This window comes from Haliaeetus albicilla, chromosome 19 (assembly GCF_947461875.1).
Source record: "Haliaeetus albicilla chromosome 19, bHalAlb1.1, whole genome shotgun sequence".
NCBI lineage: Eukaryota > Metazoa > Chordata > Aves > Accipitriformes > Accipitridae > Haliaeetus > Haliaeetus albicilla.
The window spans coordinates 24,836,159-24,856,522 of NC_091501.1; the positions used below are offsets into that span (position 1 = coordinate 24,836,159).

A 20,364-nucleotide genomic window follows, 5' to 3' on the forward strand; every position below is an offset into this window, starting at 1 on the left:
TGCTTCTGGTCCTGTCACTGGGCACCTCTGAAAAGAGCCTGGTTCCATCCTCTTTACACCCCTCCTTCAGGTGTTTATATGCATTAATAAGATCCCCACTGAGCTTTCTCTTCTCGAGGCTAAAGAGTCCCAGCTCTCTCAGTCTTTTCTCATAGGGGAGATGCACTAGTCCCTTAATCACTAGTGGCCCTTTGCTGGACTGTTTCTAGCATGTTCACGTCTTTCTTGCACTGGGGAGTCCAGAGCTGGACACAGTACTTCTTGTGTGGCCTCACCAGGGCTGAATAAAGGGAAAGGATCACCTCCTTCAGCCTGCTGGCAGCTCTCCTCCTAATGCAGCCCAGGATACCATTGACCCTCTTAGCTGCTAAAGGCACACTGTTGGGCTAATTTTCATCTTGTTGTCCACCAGGACCCCCAGGTCCTTTTCTGCAAAGCTGCATTCCAGCTGTGCAGCCCCCAGCACCTACAGGTCCATGGAGTTGTTCCTCCCTAGGTGAAGGACGTTGCACTTCTTGTTGAACTGCACAAGGTTCCTGCCAGCCCATTTCTCTGGCCTGTCAAGGTCCCTCTGGATGGCAGCACAACCTTCTGGTGTATCAGCCGTTCTTCCCAGTTTGGTGTCCTCTGCAGACTTGCTGAGGGTCAGCTGAAATGGCTTCTTTAAAGCAACTACTTTCCCACCCAGCGATGTAAGGAGGGCCCAGCACCAGGTGCTCAGACCTCGGTAGGCTCATGCAATAGCTTATTGATTCACAAATGCGGGTGGGTTAAACTCAGAGGGGCTTCAGCTGCTTAAACCACAGCAGTTGATGTGTGGATCAGACACTCCTACCACAGCTGGTGACAGACTTAAAGAGAAGAGCAGAAGCTTATCTATCTACGCTTAACCTGTTAGATATAAGTCAAAACTCTCACACAGTTGACATTTTTCTTATGTCCCTCCATGGACAGGTGTAATTCTATCCATGTGCAGCTCTGTACAACAGCTCGCCATCCCAATCAGTGTCTTCTGTCAGGCTGGTTGTTGGCCACTACAACAGTTCAGTCACTGGCTGGATCTAGTGTATGGTTTGTATAGGTGTGTATACATATGTATGTATTAGACAGGGACAACGGCCCTGCGGCATTACAGCTGGAGTGCCTGACACCTGATGGGACCCCAGACTCAGGAGTCCCAGGAGACAACGGGCTTTCTCCTTCCAGCTGCAGCACCTCCTTCTTGATGGCAGAGCACCTGCTACCTCCCCTGTTACACGGCCCTATGTGGCACCCGTATCACCTGCCTCATGATTTTGCATCTTGCACAACATTTGAGAGCCTGACCGCTCATTTGGTTCACTTCTCCTTGGGCATTTGGAGTACCCATAGCAGAGGCAGAGGCACAAAACCCCAGGGTGGCAGAAACTCTGCCATGCTGCACTCCCTGCCAAGCTGTCAAACTACAGCCCTTGCTGTTGTAGATATTGGCAGCAATCCCTACGCTAGTGCTTGCCAGAGGCTTGTGAACTGCTGTCAAAGAATGAGGATGCCCCTCCAGATCAACAGATTTATGATCTGGGAAGTCAAGTCAGATAAAACTTGTGCATTTCTTTGCCACAGCTGCACTGCCTCCTTTCCCTCCCAGCAGGTTTGCAACTGCAGCCCAAACACAGTATCATCCTTCTTTCCTCTCTCCTTTGGCAGATATTTCCATTTGGTGCTCTTGAGGGGTGCAGTTAAGTGTGGAGCAACTTTGTTCTTGGGGATTGCGGCTTTCGAGTGCAAAGTGGAGAATGTCCCCATGGAAATTTATCTTGGAGCTCGGTTACTTTGGAGAATCTGCTCCCAAATATCTTCTGATTCAAAAAGTATAAAGAATGTGCACAGGTTTTGGAAACAAGGCTTTAGGGGTTTTTTATGGTACTATTAACTTCCAGCTTTCAGTATCATCAACTACAGAATGGAAAAGATTCTTTCAGTGCTATAAATTAAAACCTAGAAGAACCTTACGTTTCTTGAAAAAGTAAGGATGCCTGCCAAAAGGGCTTTCTCTCTTGAGAACACTGAAGGTCTTAAAGTACATCTGTATGTTATCCTCACGGGGTCTGAAAAGGGAAAGTAATCATGGAACATAAATACCTTTGCTTTGTCGTATCATGTCAAGCTCTGCGAGATCTTTGGGCCATTTACATGTTTAAGAATAGAGGCTGGCAACTTAAAGACCAGTATGTCTTCCAGCCTGGAGACAAGCTAGGTTTTCTATGACTGCAGCATGAAGACCCTTCTTGGCTGAAGCTCTAGTAGCAAGTGCTGTTAAAATAGGACATCCTACTTTAAGACTGCTAGAAACCCTAGCAAAACAGGGTAGACTAAGGTAAGAGTACTCTGCATTTGAAAGCCAGTTTGGCATTTTGTCCGAAATCCGCTCTTCCAGAAACAAATAAATTCCAGATTGTGCAGAGAATGTTTTCTATGCTTTCCTAACTGAGGAAGAGGCATTTCTGCCTGTGATAGGGAGAGTTACTTCCATACACCAGCATTCCCTGCTGGCTAGAAAGAAAACAGCAAGGGCAATGGCCAGCCAAAGGATTTTCCAACAGACAGCTTAAATCCTGTCTGCAAGGCAGGTATCAAGAATGACTGCATATAAAAACAATCTCACTGCATATAAGGGAAGTTAAAAACTTATTCTCTTGGCGTCATGATTTATTTATCCACCCCAGGTTCAAGATGTGCTCAAGGCCCAGCAGCAGTTTTGAAAGCAGAACTTGAGTGTCCAAAGCTCCCGAGAGGTTTTGCTGGGATTTGTACCACTTGCCAAACTCACATCTAGATTTTGGCTTTGCTCCTTCCTCACCACTCTTCCAAATTTTCAAATACAGAATACGGATTTGAGCACATTCCTTTCTAGACTTTCTGATTTCCCTCCTGTATCAGGGTTAAAATGGGTGTAGCCCCATCAACTTTTAGCTAATATTGTCGGTATCAGAGAATGGGCTCCTGGTTCTGGATTCATGTTCTTGTTTTTAAGCAAGATGCGTAAGAACGCTGAAATGTGTACAAGTCAGAATACATACTCATTTACTGTGATAGACATAGGCTAGTATTTAGCATTTAAAGAAGAAGCATGTGTACTAAACAGAAACTTCCAGGTTTCATGTATGACCTCAAGGAGCCCAAGCGGAGCATCTGCCCTTTCCCATTCATTTCATCCCTTGGACTTCTCACCTGAATAAGGCTTTAAGGATGCAGTCTATCCGGTGCAATGTGCCCATATGCTTTAACACTTGGCCTTCAGATTGAAAAAGGGGGAGTGTCCTGTCCTAATTTTGAAATTATACTGTCTAATGTCTTCTGAAAACACACATCACCTCTAACACTTTATCCATTCACTGAGCCCTTGGCAGGATTTTTGCACCTTCATTCCGCTCTGACTGGGTGTTCTGTGAAACGCATTAAAGCTCAAAGCCTTCTGAAGAGTCTTTCTTCCATTTAATAATATTTTTTTAATAGCCAAGTGAAGGAGCATTTAAACATTTTGATAAATTATAAAATAACAGGCTAGAAAAAGGATTCTTGGTATTGTATTTAGGTTACCCTAGCAGCTGTTCAGTATTACTGAATTTTTACATCCCCAAAGAAGTCTTGTTAGGGTTGGAGGCAAAGAAGTATTTCTGAGTAGTTTCCTTTTTTTTTATTTTACTGCGTATGGTGTCCTCCAGGTGCACAGGTCTGAAGGTCCCTTTTTTGGAAAAAGTAAGCAGCAAAACCAAGAAATTATGCCAGTCCTTGTGTATGTTTCACAGGTGGTTTCCAAATATTGTCATGGCTTTTGGGAAGCAACAAAGGTTTAGACTGTTTTCAGTTTGTTCAATGTCGTATATTCATTTTTCTAGCTGTTGAGTAAATTTGCTCTGAATAAATTGCTTCTTTACTGCTTTAGCTGTATCATTATTATTTCCTATCCAGGTCGATGTGCTAACATCAGCAGACAGAAGTTGTCTTTTATTTGGCAGCTGTTACACATGCACACAGAAGTTCCTGTATACATGTATGTGCTATCTACTGTTATGCTCAAATCTATACATGTGAGTTTGTGTCTGTGTGTACATTATACATGTATGGATGTGATATATAAAATTTTAAAATATGATTCAGACTGAAAAGAATAGAAGTGGATTTCGTGGTTGATCAATAAGTTTATTAAGTTTGGTTTAACTTATGCTTGACATGTGTTAACCACTGCATTTTCATGGAGGCAATCTCCTCTAACCCTGGATTGTCCTTTCCCTAAAAATAAATATTTGGAAGGCACTTTATAGCACTAATGTTCTAGTTCAGAGTGTCTCACACCATTTAAGTATAGGTTTGCTTCAGAAAACTCACCACATCATACCTGTGTTTGGATAATAAAAGTTTCACCAGATTTCTTAAGGTTTTGATCTAATCATTTTATTTTCCGTAAAGGATATTGATTATAGGCAGTCTCCAGAATTTTATTTTTTTCTTACTCAGTACAGTGCTGGTAGGATCTGAGAACCTGGTAGCTTGGCCTTGCAAAAAAAAAAAGACCTTTTTTTAGTGCAATGTAAGTGCAGACTAAGGAGAAAAGGACTAAACAAGAGGAGGGGGATCATATTTGGGGAGTCAAGGATATTTTCTGTTGAAAGAAAACTTCTATGAGTTCATACCTGTAGCCTGATTCTTTTCTCTTTGATAGTGCAGTCACATGAGGAGCTCCACAATATGAAGATGTTGTTAGTCAGAGGAGATTCAGGGTTACTCTTTCAGCTGGTCCCTTGAGCATTTCTCACATGAAACTGGGAGGTAAGACTATCTGACGGTAGTGAAATAACAAGAGCTTTCCTTCTTCTGGGTAGCTGGACCATCATGTGAAGAGACAATCACCAGTCATTTCGTTTGAGAAATGTAGCCATAGCATCATGGACCATAAATTACACAAGGTTCAGAAATCTGAAAGCATCTTCTCATCCAGCCTTGCTTAAACAACTCCCTTCAATTATTCTTTCTTCCTATATAGGTAATAGTTGAATTTTTCTGGTGTTTGGGCTTATGGAATAACAAAACAAAAAACAACTAAGATGGCAGGCAAACATCTCCTTCCATCTACAACTGTTCCAAGCCAAAGAGATTACCGCCTCTGGCTACTTTTCATTGCTCCCACTAACATAAATCTTGGCCCATGCCCATATGCAGCTATGCTGCTCTGATGAGCACTTTCCAGCTAGCTGCAGATTAAGAAAGAGATATGCTGCAGTGGGGCAGTGATGAGGAGTTAGCAGAATTTAATACTCGGCATCCAAAGGAAGATGCGGGGTATCTCTGAGCATAGCTGAGCCTTTTGCTTTTTTCCACCACTAAGTTGCTTCTAGCTTCTTTGGGCTGCTACAGAAGAATTGCACAGCGGATGCCAATGTGTATGTTCATTTTCAGATGTGTATATTAATTTTCACTAGCCTGCTAGCAAGAATCAAAACTTCATGTATAAACACTTCCAAGTGATCACCACATGTTCTGTATTTCTTTCATAATGTCATCAATTGATGAACTAAGCAAGCTGGCATAAGAGATCTAAGCTAGTGTCACGACTGAGAACGGGGCAAGTGGAAAGGCCTGGAGACTAAAGACCCCTGCTCCTGGAAAAGGCCTTCACCAAGGCTCTGCCATTGGTCATGAACTGGATTCCGCATGTTGTGTGCATATGGTCTCTGTCCCACACAGTTTGCAGCTTGGCAGTCATCTTCAGTAGTTTCTACCAATCAGCCTATTTAACACCATAGAAGAGAAAACCCATTGTGTGGTTGTCAGAGGCCTCCTCCCTCAAGAAACACTGTTGTTATTTTTTTTAAATGTCATTTAATGCATTCCAAAACCAAATATTTGTTCTTTGAATGCATCCTCATGAGCCAGGAGTAAACATCCCCGAGTGATTAATGGCAGTCCATGTGGGTGTGGATTTGCTGTGGGCATGCACACACACACCCGCGGGCTCGCGCACCCGCACATTCGCACAAGCCTGGTAATTGTTTGCATATTTAGTTGTAGAATTTTTGGCATTTGGGCGTTCTGCTAATTTTTTAAACTGCAGATACATTTGGGTCAGATTAGCAGGAGCAGCCAAGGAGCCATATCACTCTCTCAGCCCTGAGACATCTGTTCTTACATTTACTTGGACCAGAAGTGAAACAGAGTTGCAGGCTTCTGTTTAGTGAACATCCAACATAAAATCATCTTACCGGCAAGCCTACAGTTAACCTAGCAGGGACAGCTCAGGTCAAGAGACAGATGGATTGCTAGAGCTGGGTCTGAGAAGTTCGGAGTGCTGGGGAGCAAATACAGGGAGTAGCGATTGCTTGTTAGTCCCTCATTTTCTTGGGCATTAAATTCACTTGCAAACACATAAGCATGCTTTATTCACATTGCAAAATGAATCATTTGCAAAATGACTAAAATTTCCAGTCATTTTGCAAAATTATTATTTCAGCCGGTCATTTAGTAAAATTACCGTTTCATTAATTTCTCAAAATTTGGCATTATTTTTCTACATGTGTATTCCTACAGAACCATACGGTCACTTACTTCCACAACTGAGTCTATTTTGTAAAATTATTAAAATTGTCAGTCATTTCAAAAAATAGACACATATCTCACATTATAACTGTGAAAAATATTATGGGGCCTTTAAAGCTATTAGGAGGATCATTGCATAGTTATTATGGACACATTGACAGCATATTTCAGAGCATTCTAGTTACTAGAAAATAAACCTTTTCTCTGAATTCTTGTCCATAAGCACAAGGAATACTTCCTTTTTAGTTTTAGGTGCACAGCAGCTTCCTGAACTGGTCTGCCACATATGGCATCCCATCAAAACGCTTTGCAGGGCCATAGAGCTTGGATCCCTGGGGACACTGGAAAGGGAAGTTCAGACCTGCATGAATAGATCAGATGAGCCCCGTGCCCCCAACTCGTTACAGTCCCAAACCTGTTCTCCAGAGAAGAGAAGACTGTTACCCTACTCAGGATCTCCTTGACATGGTCTCTCATAGATGGTTTTACTACTCTTAGCAGTACTGCCTTGTCATGCCAAGCGTCACAAGAAGACTCCAGCAGTGATACTAGCCTTCTCATAAACGTTCTAAATCTTGCGGATGTGATATGATTGTGGCTAGGATAACCTCAGCTTTGTAGCATTTCAGGTAATACTGGGGATGCTTCTGGTGTATCAGATTGCCCATGATGCTAATCAGTCACAAAGGCCTGAAACTTTTAGTCGCTGGTTTCATAATAAGATTATACCTTCATTTATGTGTATATACCTATAAGTATACACAGGATTTTCACAGTCACCCAGATGACAAGTCTGAGCAGAAATCTGCCCTGGCCAAGTACTGAGCAAGTCTCCCTTACAGTCAATTAACAAAATGGGCAAGTGAAGTCATTTAATATGCGAGATATTTAATTCAACTAGTAATATTTTCATCTAAACTACACTGTGGTGTCTGTGCTCTTTTTGATTCTTCAGCATGTTGGAGGGAAGGGAGGAGGAGAAATTATTTTGTACCTACTGAGCAACCATAATTATTAGCAGTTTTGCTTCTTCTGTTCAGTGTAAGTTTTCAGCATGATGTTGTGAGTTGCAGTGGTTTTTCCTTATGTGGGCTTTGTCTGTAAGAAGGGAAGGTTGTCTAGAGCTCTACATATGCGTCAGTCTGAAAAAGGGAAAATTCTAATCTTTAAAGAGCAATGTAAAGGTAAATGTGTATTGCAGATTGCATTGTAATGGGAGAGCTATCCAAGTTATCTTTACAAATGCAAACTTGGGTCAAAGTTGGATGCAGCCACCATGGGCAGCCTCTTCCCTTCTTCCCTTTCACCTCACAAAATAAGGGCCCCGCAGCGACTCCATAGTGATGGGTGGTTTGGTCTCCCCTTCTTTCTCCCCACACCCCAACCCCCCCACCAGCCTATTGGTAGGCAGGTGACCTCTCTACATTGCTGCACCCACCCAGCATTAGTTATTTAGACCCAGTGTGGAAATATTTATACTGGATTACAGGCTCTAGATAGCCCTACCTGAGCACCATCGGGCACACGTTTGTCCAAGCAGGATAACCCAAAGAACGGATACTTGGTGCTGCTCTGAACACGTGAGGGTGGTGAGTTTTTCTCACGGACTTGATTTGACTTCTACAGGCATGTGAACCCTTTCCATCAACTTCACTGGGATTTTAATCAAGACTTAGGTGAAAAAATGTCATCTTCTGTGAAAACATGGGCATTAACACCCAGGTCGTGCGAATATTTCCGTATAAAGATGTGCTTCAGGCATGTAACCTCTGTCTGTTGCAGTTATTTCAGTAGGCGGTCCCAGAACTTGCCACATAAATGCATGCAGGACTGGGGCACTTGTGATGCTCAACAGTAATTGCTTGCTTGTACTTGTGCTTTTAATGGCTATTTTTCACAGTACTTAATGAGCTGCTTTCAAAAATTAAAAAAATAAATAAATTGTGCATTGAATTTTCTTTCCGTTTGGACGTGAAGCAAGTTGCCCTTTCTTTGTTTCTTCAGCACTAAGTAGGCACTAGAACAGAACTGTCCCTAAACATACAAGTATTCAAAAAAAACCCCAAACCAACAAACCCCAAAACAAAAAAAAAAACGAAGGAAATACATCTTTCTGCAGTTGTCAGCAGATACATTAGGCTTTCCGTGGCAACAGCAGGACCAGCTATCCCCATCAGCTGAAATTCCGTTGTCTTATCCTTTTCCTTCTTTTGACAAGATCTGTTCCCATTGAAACAATTGGAAAATTTTCATTTTACTTTCCTGAGCTCTGTATCTGCCAGTGTTGTCTCCCTGTGACTATGAGGACTTTTTGAAGTCTGTCAAAGAAATATACTGCAGGTTGAAATGAGAAAGATGCCATATGTTATTTGGGTAGAGTAGCTTATTGTCTTACAATAGTTAAAAAGAGTTATGATGGGGTTTTCCCCTGATGTTATTTAAAGAAGAAACAGCATTTGTTAGAGACAAGCCTTTGCCAACATATACTTTCTCAACCATAAAAAAGTCACATGGTTTTATCTTATTCCCACCGAACATATTTTTTCAAAGCCAAGACAAGAGCATCCTGACAATGGAGTACATAGCTCAGAGTAATTGTCCTAGTGCTCTTTGTGTCTTGGTGCACTCCTAAATAAGCATTGACAGATGTTGCAAGTAGTTGTCAGGAAGATAAGAAAGGGGGGCTGATTCAACAGCTGAGAATAAACCTCGTGTATTTTAACTACATAAAAGAATCAGAGGCAAACACCATACACAGCTTCGCTTACATATTTTCTGAGTGGAATCACTGAAGCATTGCCACAGTTACATAGTTAAAGGTTTATCTTCTGACGTAATGGATAATACACGTGAACAGTCCAGCAACTAGGCTTACAAATTAAAGAGGATTATTATATTGGTGGTAATAAATCCTCAGTAACTTCAGTTTGGGACAGCAGTTCTGTATGCATGGACCGAAGCAATGCCCTGGGGGCTACAGAGACATCAGGCTCCTCTGAACATCTATGGCAGGCGGAGAAAGAGATCCCTGGGGTTCACTAACACTTGCTGATATAATTGACTTGCACCATTGGCTATTTTATGTTTTTGACTTCATTTCATACAGACTTGAGCTGCAATATGCAAATCCCTTCCATAGTACAGACATGTTCTTCTGTCAGTATGTCTATCTGTTCCTTCTCTGTATTATATAAAGGATAGATTGCTTGAATGTACCCTTAATATGATAGACTTGCAAGATCAAAGCGTTAATGAGACTTGTTCTCTCTTGTGAGCAGTGGCAACAAAAGCCAGTAATTTAGGATTATTTAGCATTTTATGGGTGGCAGTCTTCTGTTGCTACAAAATTATTCAAGGTACTCAGAACTATAATGACTGTGAAGAGCTGCAGCTGACAGGATAATAAAATAGTAGACTGAGTTCAGACTCAGTAAATGAAAAATAACCCATAATAAGAGGAGAAAGAACCCTAAGAATTTCTGTATGGGGAAGTCCCTGCATGAGCAGCTAGCACTCACAAAGGAGACCTTGGAGTCCTTTTCTACAGTTCTCTAAAAAAGCCATCTGAGGCCAGCAGTGAAAAAGGCATTTGGGAATTACTTGGAGAGAAATGAAAAGCCAAAAGAAGATAAGAGAAGATATATTGCATTATACTGCAATATAAATCCCTGGTGACCCCACATTGTGTATCTTGCATGCAGTTCTAGAAAGACTATGATAGAACTGGAAAGAAAGTACACCTGGGGAGCAGAAATGGTCAAAAGCATGGGAGGTTTCTGTACAACTTTAGATTGGGTAGACTAGGACTCTGCAACCTGGAAAAGAGACATTGTAGAGGGTCCATCGGATCAAACATAACATACAGAAGAAGGAGCAATGGCCAGTCCCTCCTTCCAATTGTACAAGAAATAAAGAACAGCAAAGGAAAACACCAGTTATCAACTTAATCAAAGGAAATACCATGTTTGTGACTAACATGTTGAGCTCACCATTGCCAGACAGTTTACATATGCATAAACAGGTTCAAAATGGTAATGTAGACAAGTTAACAAAAGCAAGGTGTATCAAGTGCTCTGACAACATGGTTACAACCTTTGGCCACAGTTTGCTGGGAAAATAAAAATAAGGAAAGCAAACTCTTTCATTGTCTCTTCTGGGATGCTGCCAGACACAGGATGTATGTGTAGATGGACCTGGTACGTTCTTATACGTAACAGACAACATGCTGTTGTATTTTCTTTCTCAGATTTATCTCCTGCACTAAAGTCTCTGGCAACTCTCGTGGGCTTTTTTATCAACAGTTCTAGGATTTGCTTCAGGCTTGCAATGTGAATGTTCGTTGAGTGGGCTGTGTTATTTTCTATACCAGATGTATATTCTTCTTTCTCAGTCCTTAAGCATATCTTGACCCTCATTAATTAACAATATTTTACTCACATGCACTATATGACTGATACAGTACCTCTAGGCTACTCTAGACTTAGCATTTTCTTCTCTTTCTTTTTGTTTTAAATTCTTTATATTGTGCATCCTACACAAGATGTCAGCTCTCCTAACTTCAAATATATTCAGCAGTCTGTTCTATCCATCTGGCATCCTCTTCTCCAAATTAGCATGGTAATAGTACATTTTCCCCTGGGATCATAAGTAAAACATGGGCCTTCGTAGATGTTTTGTTGCATGGAAATATTCACAGCTTGATTTAAGATAAAGCTCAACAAAACATGGGGAGCGGGGGGGGGGGGGGGCGGGGATTAAGCCTGTGTGTTTCATTAAATCTCATTTTCAAGATGCATATTCACTTAAGTTTTGTGGGTATAGCGTTGGTCAGGACATACAACACAGATATTAAATGAAATGTCGTATCATTTCTTTTCTTCATCAGAGGCTTCAGAGTAGAGAGTGTTCAGCAGCAATGCAGCTTCAGGTTTTCCAGTATAACAACTCTCATTCCTGCCTCTAGGAGAATAAATTGCCTTATTTTAAAATTCAAAAAGAAAATAAATTGTTTTGGGGAGGATCTACCAAATTCCCTGACCTCTTTCACAGCAGGGTCTCAGTAAGAGTTTTTCTGGCACAGTTCAGGGGGTAGGAAAAGACAGGGTGCAGGCTTGAAATATCTTGCAATACTGCTGCCATCAAATCATGCCTCCTGAGATTACCACTTCACTATATGCTTCTAAAAGGGTTATCAAATCAAAGTTACCAAAATATATTTATAAAGTTATAAGATGTCAGACATAATCTGCATGTTTTTCTAGCACATCTAACAGGAAAATTGATTGAGTTGTATCATTCAGACTGGAAGCATCTGGTAGTGGCCTGTGCTGGAGAAGACACCACATTTAAAGATTTACTAAGAGAAGGATAGTTCTGGTGACTAGATCATGGGTCTGGCATTAAGGGAGCTGGAGCTGTGACATGGGCCTCCTGTCTGAACTTGGGAAAAGCTCCAAATAACTCTTCATTTTTTATTTCCTATCGATAATAAGGGTGTTCGTGTTTCCTTTTACACTTCACTAATCTTGGCTCTGTAAAAGTTTAGGACAAGTGTTTCCACTGCAGCCAGCACAGTGTTTATGGATCACTGGTTGCTACCAGAAGGAAAACACTAATACCGTGACTTGCTATGCCACTTGTTATAAGACAGCATTACACATACGGGCTAGAAACTAATGGGATGTAGCTGAAAACTTAGAAAAAAATACACGTCTTCTCTACTCCAAAAACTCCAGTATGAAGCCTTACATTCAGATAGATACTTAAATACCTTGTTGCTGCAAAGTGAGGTGTCCAGGAGAAACAGGAATAGATTAACCCTCCAGGTAAGGCACCTCATGAGGAAAATGGGGTGAACCCAGCTAAGGCCAATAGGCGAGAAAGCGTAGCAGGCACAGGGTGGCAAAAAACCCAGTTCAGAAAAATATTGACTGACCAGATGAAACAGCGTCCTGGGATCCAGTTGCAATACCTGGAGGTGTTTCTTTCACTCCAGGTCCCGCACTAAGAGAGCAGGTGGCCTATTTCTAGGCAAGCCAGTCCTAGTGCCAGGCGAGAGCATCAACAAACAGCTGCTTCCACCTCTTGCTTTTTTTTCCCTTCTTCTAACCCTTCTGTAACTAGTTCTGGGTACACAGGTAGCATGCCTATTCAGGTCTTCACAGAGGCAAATTGGCCTATGAAAATGATCCTGTTCATTCAAGCTGGGCTCTGCTTTATGCATCATTGGGTGACTTTATTGCTTTCCCTTAAGCTAGCCAAAATAGTGAAAGGGACTCAACTGTATAGCTCTGAACTGTCCTGTAGCTATTCCATATTGTCCTGGTACTACACCTTTCTGGAGCAGAGGTAGCAACTGGTGCCTCTGTGAGGTTAAAAAAAAGCAATCAAGTGGAAATAAGTGGAATTTGAGGAATTTTAGTACAATACAATATTTGGCCCTACAATGATTCATGTTTCACCAACGCAAGCTTCCCCTTCTATATCTCAACCTTGAGTTGAAACATAGTGTATTTTTCATTCAGTCTGGTAATCTGCACTGGTATATGACTTTGAAACTATCCCAGCGTTAAGGCCATCTTGTTACAAATCCATAGTGAATTGAAGACATTGAGGCAAATTTTAACTGAAGGGGCTGAGGCAATATGACAGTTGCCCTAAAATGTCAGCATAAAAACTTTATTCATTTTGTAGGGAGAAAAGAAATTTAGGGGAAAAATATTTTCAACTTCTGCATTTTTTTAACTTTTGTCTTCTGTAAGCCACCTTTTAAATTGGCCCATTATGTGAAACACTTGCCTTTAGTGACATCCAAAGCAGGCATAGCTACTTGTAACGAATGCAGCTGGTAAGGGACACAGTAAGCAACCATGTCCTTGAGGAAGAGATCGATTAAGCATTTTTCAGCACAAAAAAATGTTATTCTACCTCTTACGAGAAGTTTGTTTACTTACAGTGATGTACACAAATGCATTTGCAGTTTGGGCTATCCAGATGCCAAAGCAGCTTTGCCCTGAACAAAAGCAGAAAAATACTACGGTTTTTTTTTTCTCTGCCAAAACTGATTTACCAAAAATGGCGGCTTTGTTGTCCCAGAACTATTGCCAACTTTGATCCAAATCTGCGGAGATAAATGCTGTTGGAAAGAAGTATGTCGTGGTTTAACCCCAGCCGGCAGCTAAGTCCCACGCAGCCGTTCACTCACTTCCCCCTGGTGAGATGGAGGAGACGATCGGATGAGTAGAAGTGAGAAAACTCATGATAGAATAGGGACATAGATTTACAAAGCTGGAAAAAGAAAATGTGAAGCTTATCAAATAGCTTAGTGGTTAGAGCATTCCTTTGCAGTAGGCAAGACATGTTGATGGTCCTTGTGTGGTAAGGCTCATAGGCAGCACCTCCTTCCATAGGCTGCAGCTGGCAAACAGAAGGGGGAGTTTGTGACAATGGTGACAATGACAATGATATGCAAATGGAGATGGTTTAAGACAGCTGCATTGACCTCTTAGCATTAGGCCCTTCATTATTTTGTTGTTTTCCCAAGTTTAGGGAAAGATGGAAGCCTTCCTCCTCCTGTTTTGCAAGATCAACTGCAGAAGAACTATGTTATTTTTATTACATACGTATTCTTTTAGACTTAAAATGGTAAATGCACCTATACCAAGGCCAGAGCTATCCAGTTGTATTTCTCAAGGACTCTCAGACAGTAGCAAAGCCTTCTGGCTTCCTTGTGTATGCCAGCAGGCAAGTGTCTGTGAGCCCAGAGGTGTGGGAAACCCATGAGCCAAATTAGCTGCAAACAATGGCCTCATGAACATTTGTTTGGGAGCCCTTCTCTGGGTGCCCAACAATCAGGTAGCCTTGCAGTCTCCAGCAACAAGGACAAGTATATGTGGTAGTGAATTATCTACTGAAATACCAAAACCAGCTCTTGGGTGCTGAGAACATGGCCACTTTCACCCCATAGGGGACATGTCAAACAGCAAAATACCTCGGCAGTGAGTTCAGAAGGACCTCAAGTTTGGATCACAAAAAACCTCATGACCTCCTCATTAAATCTAGTAAAAATAGTTCTCAAGTTCCTGAGTTTATGATTATACTGAATTTTAGAGAGAAACCTGTAGGGAAGCGTCACAAAAGGAGAGTCTTGGCACCATAAGAGGGTGAGCCTTGGGTTTCGTTATCTTCACTTGCCATTGCAAAGAGTTGCAGGCAGAGTGAGAATATGTGGGAACACAATCCCTGCACATTTTTGCATTGACTAAACATGTCTCTAGAGCTACCTAGGTCTTTCTATAACTAAAGGTGTTTTAATCAGTTAACTGCTGTTAGTTTCAAGATGTCCCTAAACCCCTTATACAATAAAGTCAAAACAGCGGAAGGAAAATTATTTTATTCTTCCAGTAAAGGAGCTAGAGGGTTACTTAAATTCAGAAAGAAACACATTGTAATTCTGAATATAAATTATTACATATCTTGAGAACACTTCCTACATAAGATTAGTCCTTTCTTAAGACAGAAGGGAGAGTTTGGTTTCCTCAGGTTCCTTCTTTGAAAAGGGTTTCTGCCAAGTCAGATTTGCAAAGGCACACAACAGAGCTATTGCATCTTTTTTTATAAATCATGCTAAGTTCATATCAGGCAAATGTACAAATCTACTGCTTGGCATTGTACCCTGTACTCTGAGTGAGCCACGTGCCATGGGTGTGTTCAAGTGAAAAATACTGTGTTGATTTTGGACACTTTATGCTTATATAGATGCATTTTGGCCTGTGTGGGCCGGAAGAGAAAGCAATGACCTGAATAGCCAAGCATGAATCTCAGTTAAAACATTTACACAGCTGAGACCAGGAATCTCTCCTGTGCATAGAAAAAACAGTTGAAGCTGTGAAATGCTTTCCAACCTATCGCTGCTTGAAAGAGCAGCGTGAGGGAAAGCTGGTCTGGAGATTACATTTGGAAGGACAGAGAGATGTTTCCATTCCCATCACTGGCTGGTGCACAGTTCTGGTTTCTCTTCCTCCCTTTTGTTGAAGTTGCTATCTATCAAAGCAGAGCAAAAATAATAATAAAATCTTCTGAATAAACCACTAAGTTTTAAATTTCATGTAGTGATAGAATTGCTTCTGTAATGAACAACTTATCCGTCCTTTTTTGCCAGAAGAGTTTGTGTATGTACATGTTTATGTTTATGTATACATGTATGTACATACACGGATGCACAGATACACACAAACTGTGATGGCAAGTATTAGGTTAGGGGACTTCAGACTTTCCCCTAGAAATTAACTCAAAGGAGGACAAAGCCTCTTGGCAGACAGTTCCTGTGCATCATAGAGCGTTTGAGGAGCCCGACGTGTTTTGAAAAAATGGGGTGGCAACCTAAATACTCACATTGCGACCAGGGCCTCACGTACTCTCTGCGGTGCCTTTAGAGAGACTGCAGGAGATTTTTAAGAGGGCTCTACTCTCAGTGGATTTGGATTCTATGGAAACCAAGGCAGTTGAAAATTTTAGGTCTTTTATTTTGTGGAAGGCCAGCACCCTTTGCATGGAAGATAAATGAAGCCCTGTCACTCATTCTCTCAGCAGCCATCCTTTGAGGGGATGCGGCAGCTGATGGAAATAACCCTGCACAGAAAGGCCTGGGACAGGATGAGCAGAATGTCTTCTCAAGACAAAACCACTGAGGGATTGCAGGGTACCACTTCAGCAGCCACCTGAGACTGTTTGAGGGTGACCAGTAGAACAGCCCTGCCTTGCTCCCAGCCATGGGTCCCCACCACATCCTTAAATCGTGCAGCTGCATCACCTCATTGATCCGTCTGGTCCTTTCTGCATTACCTCGGTGTTTTGCAGGGTTGCCTTTCAGGCAGAGCAGGCCAGAGTAAGGAGTATGTGCCTGGAAGTGGTGGAGGAGAGCAGGTCCACTCCCGTCACAGTAGCGATGTGCTTTTAGATTGACTCAAGCCCTGTGTGAAACTGCACTCATGGGCAGAAAGAGCCCAAGCAGAGGCTTGGCCAAGAACACTACAGTTAAACTTCCTCTATACTTACAACTAGCAACAGTGCATTTTTAGTGCTAAAATGCTCGCTTTTATCTCCTGGATCTGACTTTTCTCTTTTGTGCTGAAGTAAAGACTGCAAAGTAGTTGAAAATACAGCTGTTTCTCTCTTGCAATATTCTATCCCTATAAACATGCTAAACACTGAGACAGCACCAATTCAAAATGCCAGCTAAGAAGTCACTAATGCAACTTTCTGAAATAAATCTTAATGCTGTCTGGAGATCTCCCATCCAAGTATTAATGAGGCCCAGCCTTTCTTAGCTTGTGAGCTTCCACAGCGCGGCTGTTGCAAGCCAACCAAAATGTTATCTTAAACATACTTTGAACCAGGGTAACTTACTGCCCTCCTGTCTGTGCACTGTAGTTTAGTGTGTTGCATTACTTCAGATGTCACCAATTTCTGCTCCAAGTATAAAGAGGTGCTCTTCTTCAGCTCTTCTTTCACTAATAGAAATTTGCAGTGCAATGTACACACGCACAGACAAAAGAAAAAAGAAAGAAATTAGTGCTGCAGAGGCTTCTACCTGTGAGAGATGGAGAGAAAAGGAAAAAAAGAAAATACACCTCAGACAATAGTCACGTTGCTTCATAAACTACTGAAAGTCTTTAAGATACACTATGTTGAGGGGATTGGTCTGAAAGGCCAGTACAGATAATTGTGACAAAAATATGTTAAAATACATTGCGTGATTCTCTAACTCAAATAGACGTATTCTGCAAATTCTGTTGAAATGCATAAAGTTAAACTTATATAACTGTTCTCAAAATATTGTACATAAGAATTTAGTTACTCCCATGTTTTCAAAATTAGAAGTAATACTGGGTTATTTTTCTAGCAAATTCGCATAAGATACTGGCATTATGGAGAAAGTCAGTACCATGTATATTAAACAGCTGTCATGAAGGATTGTGTGTATAGCAGTGAGGAGTGGGGAAATGGTATGTCTGTCATGAGGCACTGTATAATTTTATTTGGATTTTCTAACAGCTAGCATGTGTTACTGACAACACAAATTAAGTGTTCACTGATGAAAAGGAAGGCAGTAGGAAAAATATAGATTTTGCAGAACATCATATTTTTGTTATTTTGACTAACAATCATAACAGGAAAGTCAAAGAAACTTTACAAAGGAAAACTGACCTTCAGTCTTTCCTAGAAACACACACCAGAAAAAAACGCCTAGAAATGACGTCTCTATGTCAACTTATTAGTCAAGATACATTCAATTATGAGTTCTAAAAGTGCGTCAGGCCTTGTAGTCTATCTAATAAGTCCTGTCATCTACACAAGAAGCACAGATAGCTGTAGCCAGCAAGAAATTTATCATTACTATAGTGTGACATTACTATAGTTGCAAAGTATGCAAAATATGCTTAGAATCCAGTGACATAGTATTACTACAGAATTCTGGAAGGCAAACACATGAAATATTTGCAATGTATCTGATATTGCTCAGATTCTTCCCATCCGCAGTGGACATCATGTCAGTGCCAGACTCGGAGTCGATAAGGCCGTTACCATCCCGTTTGGCGCGTTTCCGCCTACCTGGAGAGCTCCTATTAAGGAAGAAATAGTCGTGGATGATGAGTTAGTTCTGCTGCTATTGTGGCTGGTAGGATCAAAGGAACAGATGAGCTCCAGGAAGTTCGCACGCTGCGTATGACACAACACAACGCAAAGGCTCTTCGACTTAATATAATGAACCACTAAAAATATACTAGTGTTGTAACAACTCCAGAAAATAGCTAACGTACACAAATCTAAAAATATTGGCCCTATTCTCTCACCACAGGATACCAATAACGTCAGTGGGAGCCCACTTAAAGATAGTGGGAAGTCTCCAGGAGTTACTCACATCCTGCATGAGTCCATGTCTCCTTAAAATCCGCAGCCATTCCTTTAGGACCGCTACTTGTTGTTATTTACCAGGCTGTGACATTCAACTTGTTTATGCTTTCCCATTCTCTTTTAACTCAGGCTTTCCCTTAAGAGAAATCATCTGACAGTGATTTAAACTTTAGTTAAAGTAAACTTAAAAGTTTGGGACCCCACAGAAATAAAGCCCTAGGAGTGATGGCTTTTCTAATTTCTCCCCAATACCCTCTTATCTCAAGGCAGTGCTGTTATTTAATATGTGTCCAAGATAGGTTTTCACTGCATTTTCTTTGTTTGGGGATGTTTTCCTTTTTCCTTCAGAGGTTTCAAGAGCTTGGTCCTGAAACAGCTGACCGCTAAAGGAGTTTGAGTTTGAGCTGGCATCTTTTGTCTTCTCTCTTCTAACAAATCCTCAGTGCTAAATACAGCTGTATACAGAATATTGCCTTACTGGCTTCTGTGTGTGCGTATTGCCTCTTTTATTTCCCATGTACAGACACACAATATCTTTTTTCCTCTGCTTTGCTTTCTGCAATCCCAGATGGCAAAACCAGTCCCTGTTCTCAACGCTGAAAACATGCTAGTTTGCTTTCTAGGTAAGAAGCAGTACACCAGAAGCTGGAAAATTAAATCACAAAACATATATCCCTGTTTGGCATGCCAAAAAAATTATAGCAACTGTAAAAGAACCATTATAGCAATACGCAAAATGTACCATGTCATAATACCATTGCTCCTGTTCAGAAATAAATACACTGTCTTTGCTTCACTCTAAGGGAGCACTTATATACAGAGGTTATTCTGTTGGCTTCAGCAGAGTCACTTCTGGCTATCACCACGACACAACAGGCCACGGTTAGGACTTAATGGAACAGCAAGAAGCCATTCGCTTAATGGTACATCATTTCGTTAAGGAAAAAAGTCCCCTTATAAATCATTTGCACGGACTTAGTGTCCTACTGTTTTATGTTTCTGTGGCGCTCTCCATTTCTAGGCGATCTGCATTGCCACGCAGTTGCATAACCTTAAATTTGGGGGATATTATTCTTTTCCATCAAAATTGGCTCAGTTTCTGCCCTGCAATATTTTTCATGCAACTGTTGCTGAATTCAGTAAGTTACATTGCTGCACAAAATGAGATGGGATCTCATTTTTCACATTGTCAAGATAACAGCAATAGCCTTAAAATTATATTGTTTTTATCATACCTCGTCATTACGTCTACTGACTTAATCTGGATATTATAAATATCATGCCAGTAGAATTTGCCTTGGATGATTTGCATGTTGCCAGGACTTTCTGTTTCAGATAAGGTTTACTAGGTAATAAGCCTTCTGCTCAGTGTTTTCTATTGGTCTGAAATGACAAACAGTGACTAAAAAATTGTATAATGCTGACAAAATCCTGGGCAACAGTGAACAAAGCTTGGCTTCCAGTGTTCTTCTCTCTTTATTGCAAAAAAGCACGTGAGAACTAGTCTCCCCATGTGGATGTGACTCAGGTAGCTGACTGACTTACATTGAAATAAATGCCACAAATACCAGGTCTGCTACTCACCAACTCGCAATATGGCTCTGTCCTTCATCAGAGCAGCTGTATGCTCAATTAAGACATGTAATTAAAACTGGTCACAACAGAGAAAGTACTATATACCGTCATAGCCCCCGAGGACAGGTAAACTCATTGAGAGGTGGCTAAGAATAGGAGGTGGGAGGGAAAGGATGATAGGACAGATTAATATGTCAGTGTGGCAAGAAAGGGCTACCAGCCTCAGTAGACTACATCAGCTGTTGCTTATTCGCTGTGCATCCCATGTTCTTCTGCCACTATCGGATGGATAGTGCCAGG

At 41.3% G+C, this 20,364-nt stretch overlaps 1 protein-coding gene and 1 long non-coding RNA gene across 9 annotated transcripts in view; one reads left to right on the forward strand and one right to left on the reverse strand.

Annotated features, from left to right (window-relative positions):
* Positions 1-20,364, forward strand: part of LOC104323056 (potassium voltage-gated channel subfamily KQT member 1) — a 517,159-nt gene that overhangs the window by 420,330 nt on the left and 76,465 nt on the right. The window contains exons 17-18 of one of the 8 annotated variants that reach the window (XM_069806846.1): positions 3,952-4,033; positions 4,708-4,753. The exons of 4 other annotated variants lie outside the window; for them this stretch is intronic. In XM_069806846.1, coding sequence (XP_069662947.1) covers positions 3,952-4,033; positions 4,708-4,715 — 90 coding nt within the window. In that variant the 3' untranslated portion in view covers positions 4,716-4,753. Of the gene's footprint in view, positions 1-3,951; positions 4,417-4,707; positions 4,801-6,819; positions 7,203-20,364 lie in introns of those variants that run through there. 3 more of the 8 variants (XR_011328745.1, XM_069806847.1, XM_069806841.1) reach the window with 3 other exon arrangements.
* On the reverse strand, positions 9,792-18,374 carry LOC138689980 (uncharacterized). Its single transcript, XR_011328744.1, has 3 exons — positions 18,187-18,374; positions 16,981-17,084; positions 9,792-15,615 (listed from the first exon to the last, which is right to left on the reverse strand). It is a non-coding gene; the product is annotated as an uncharacterized lncRNA (long non-coding RNA).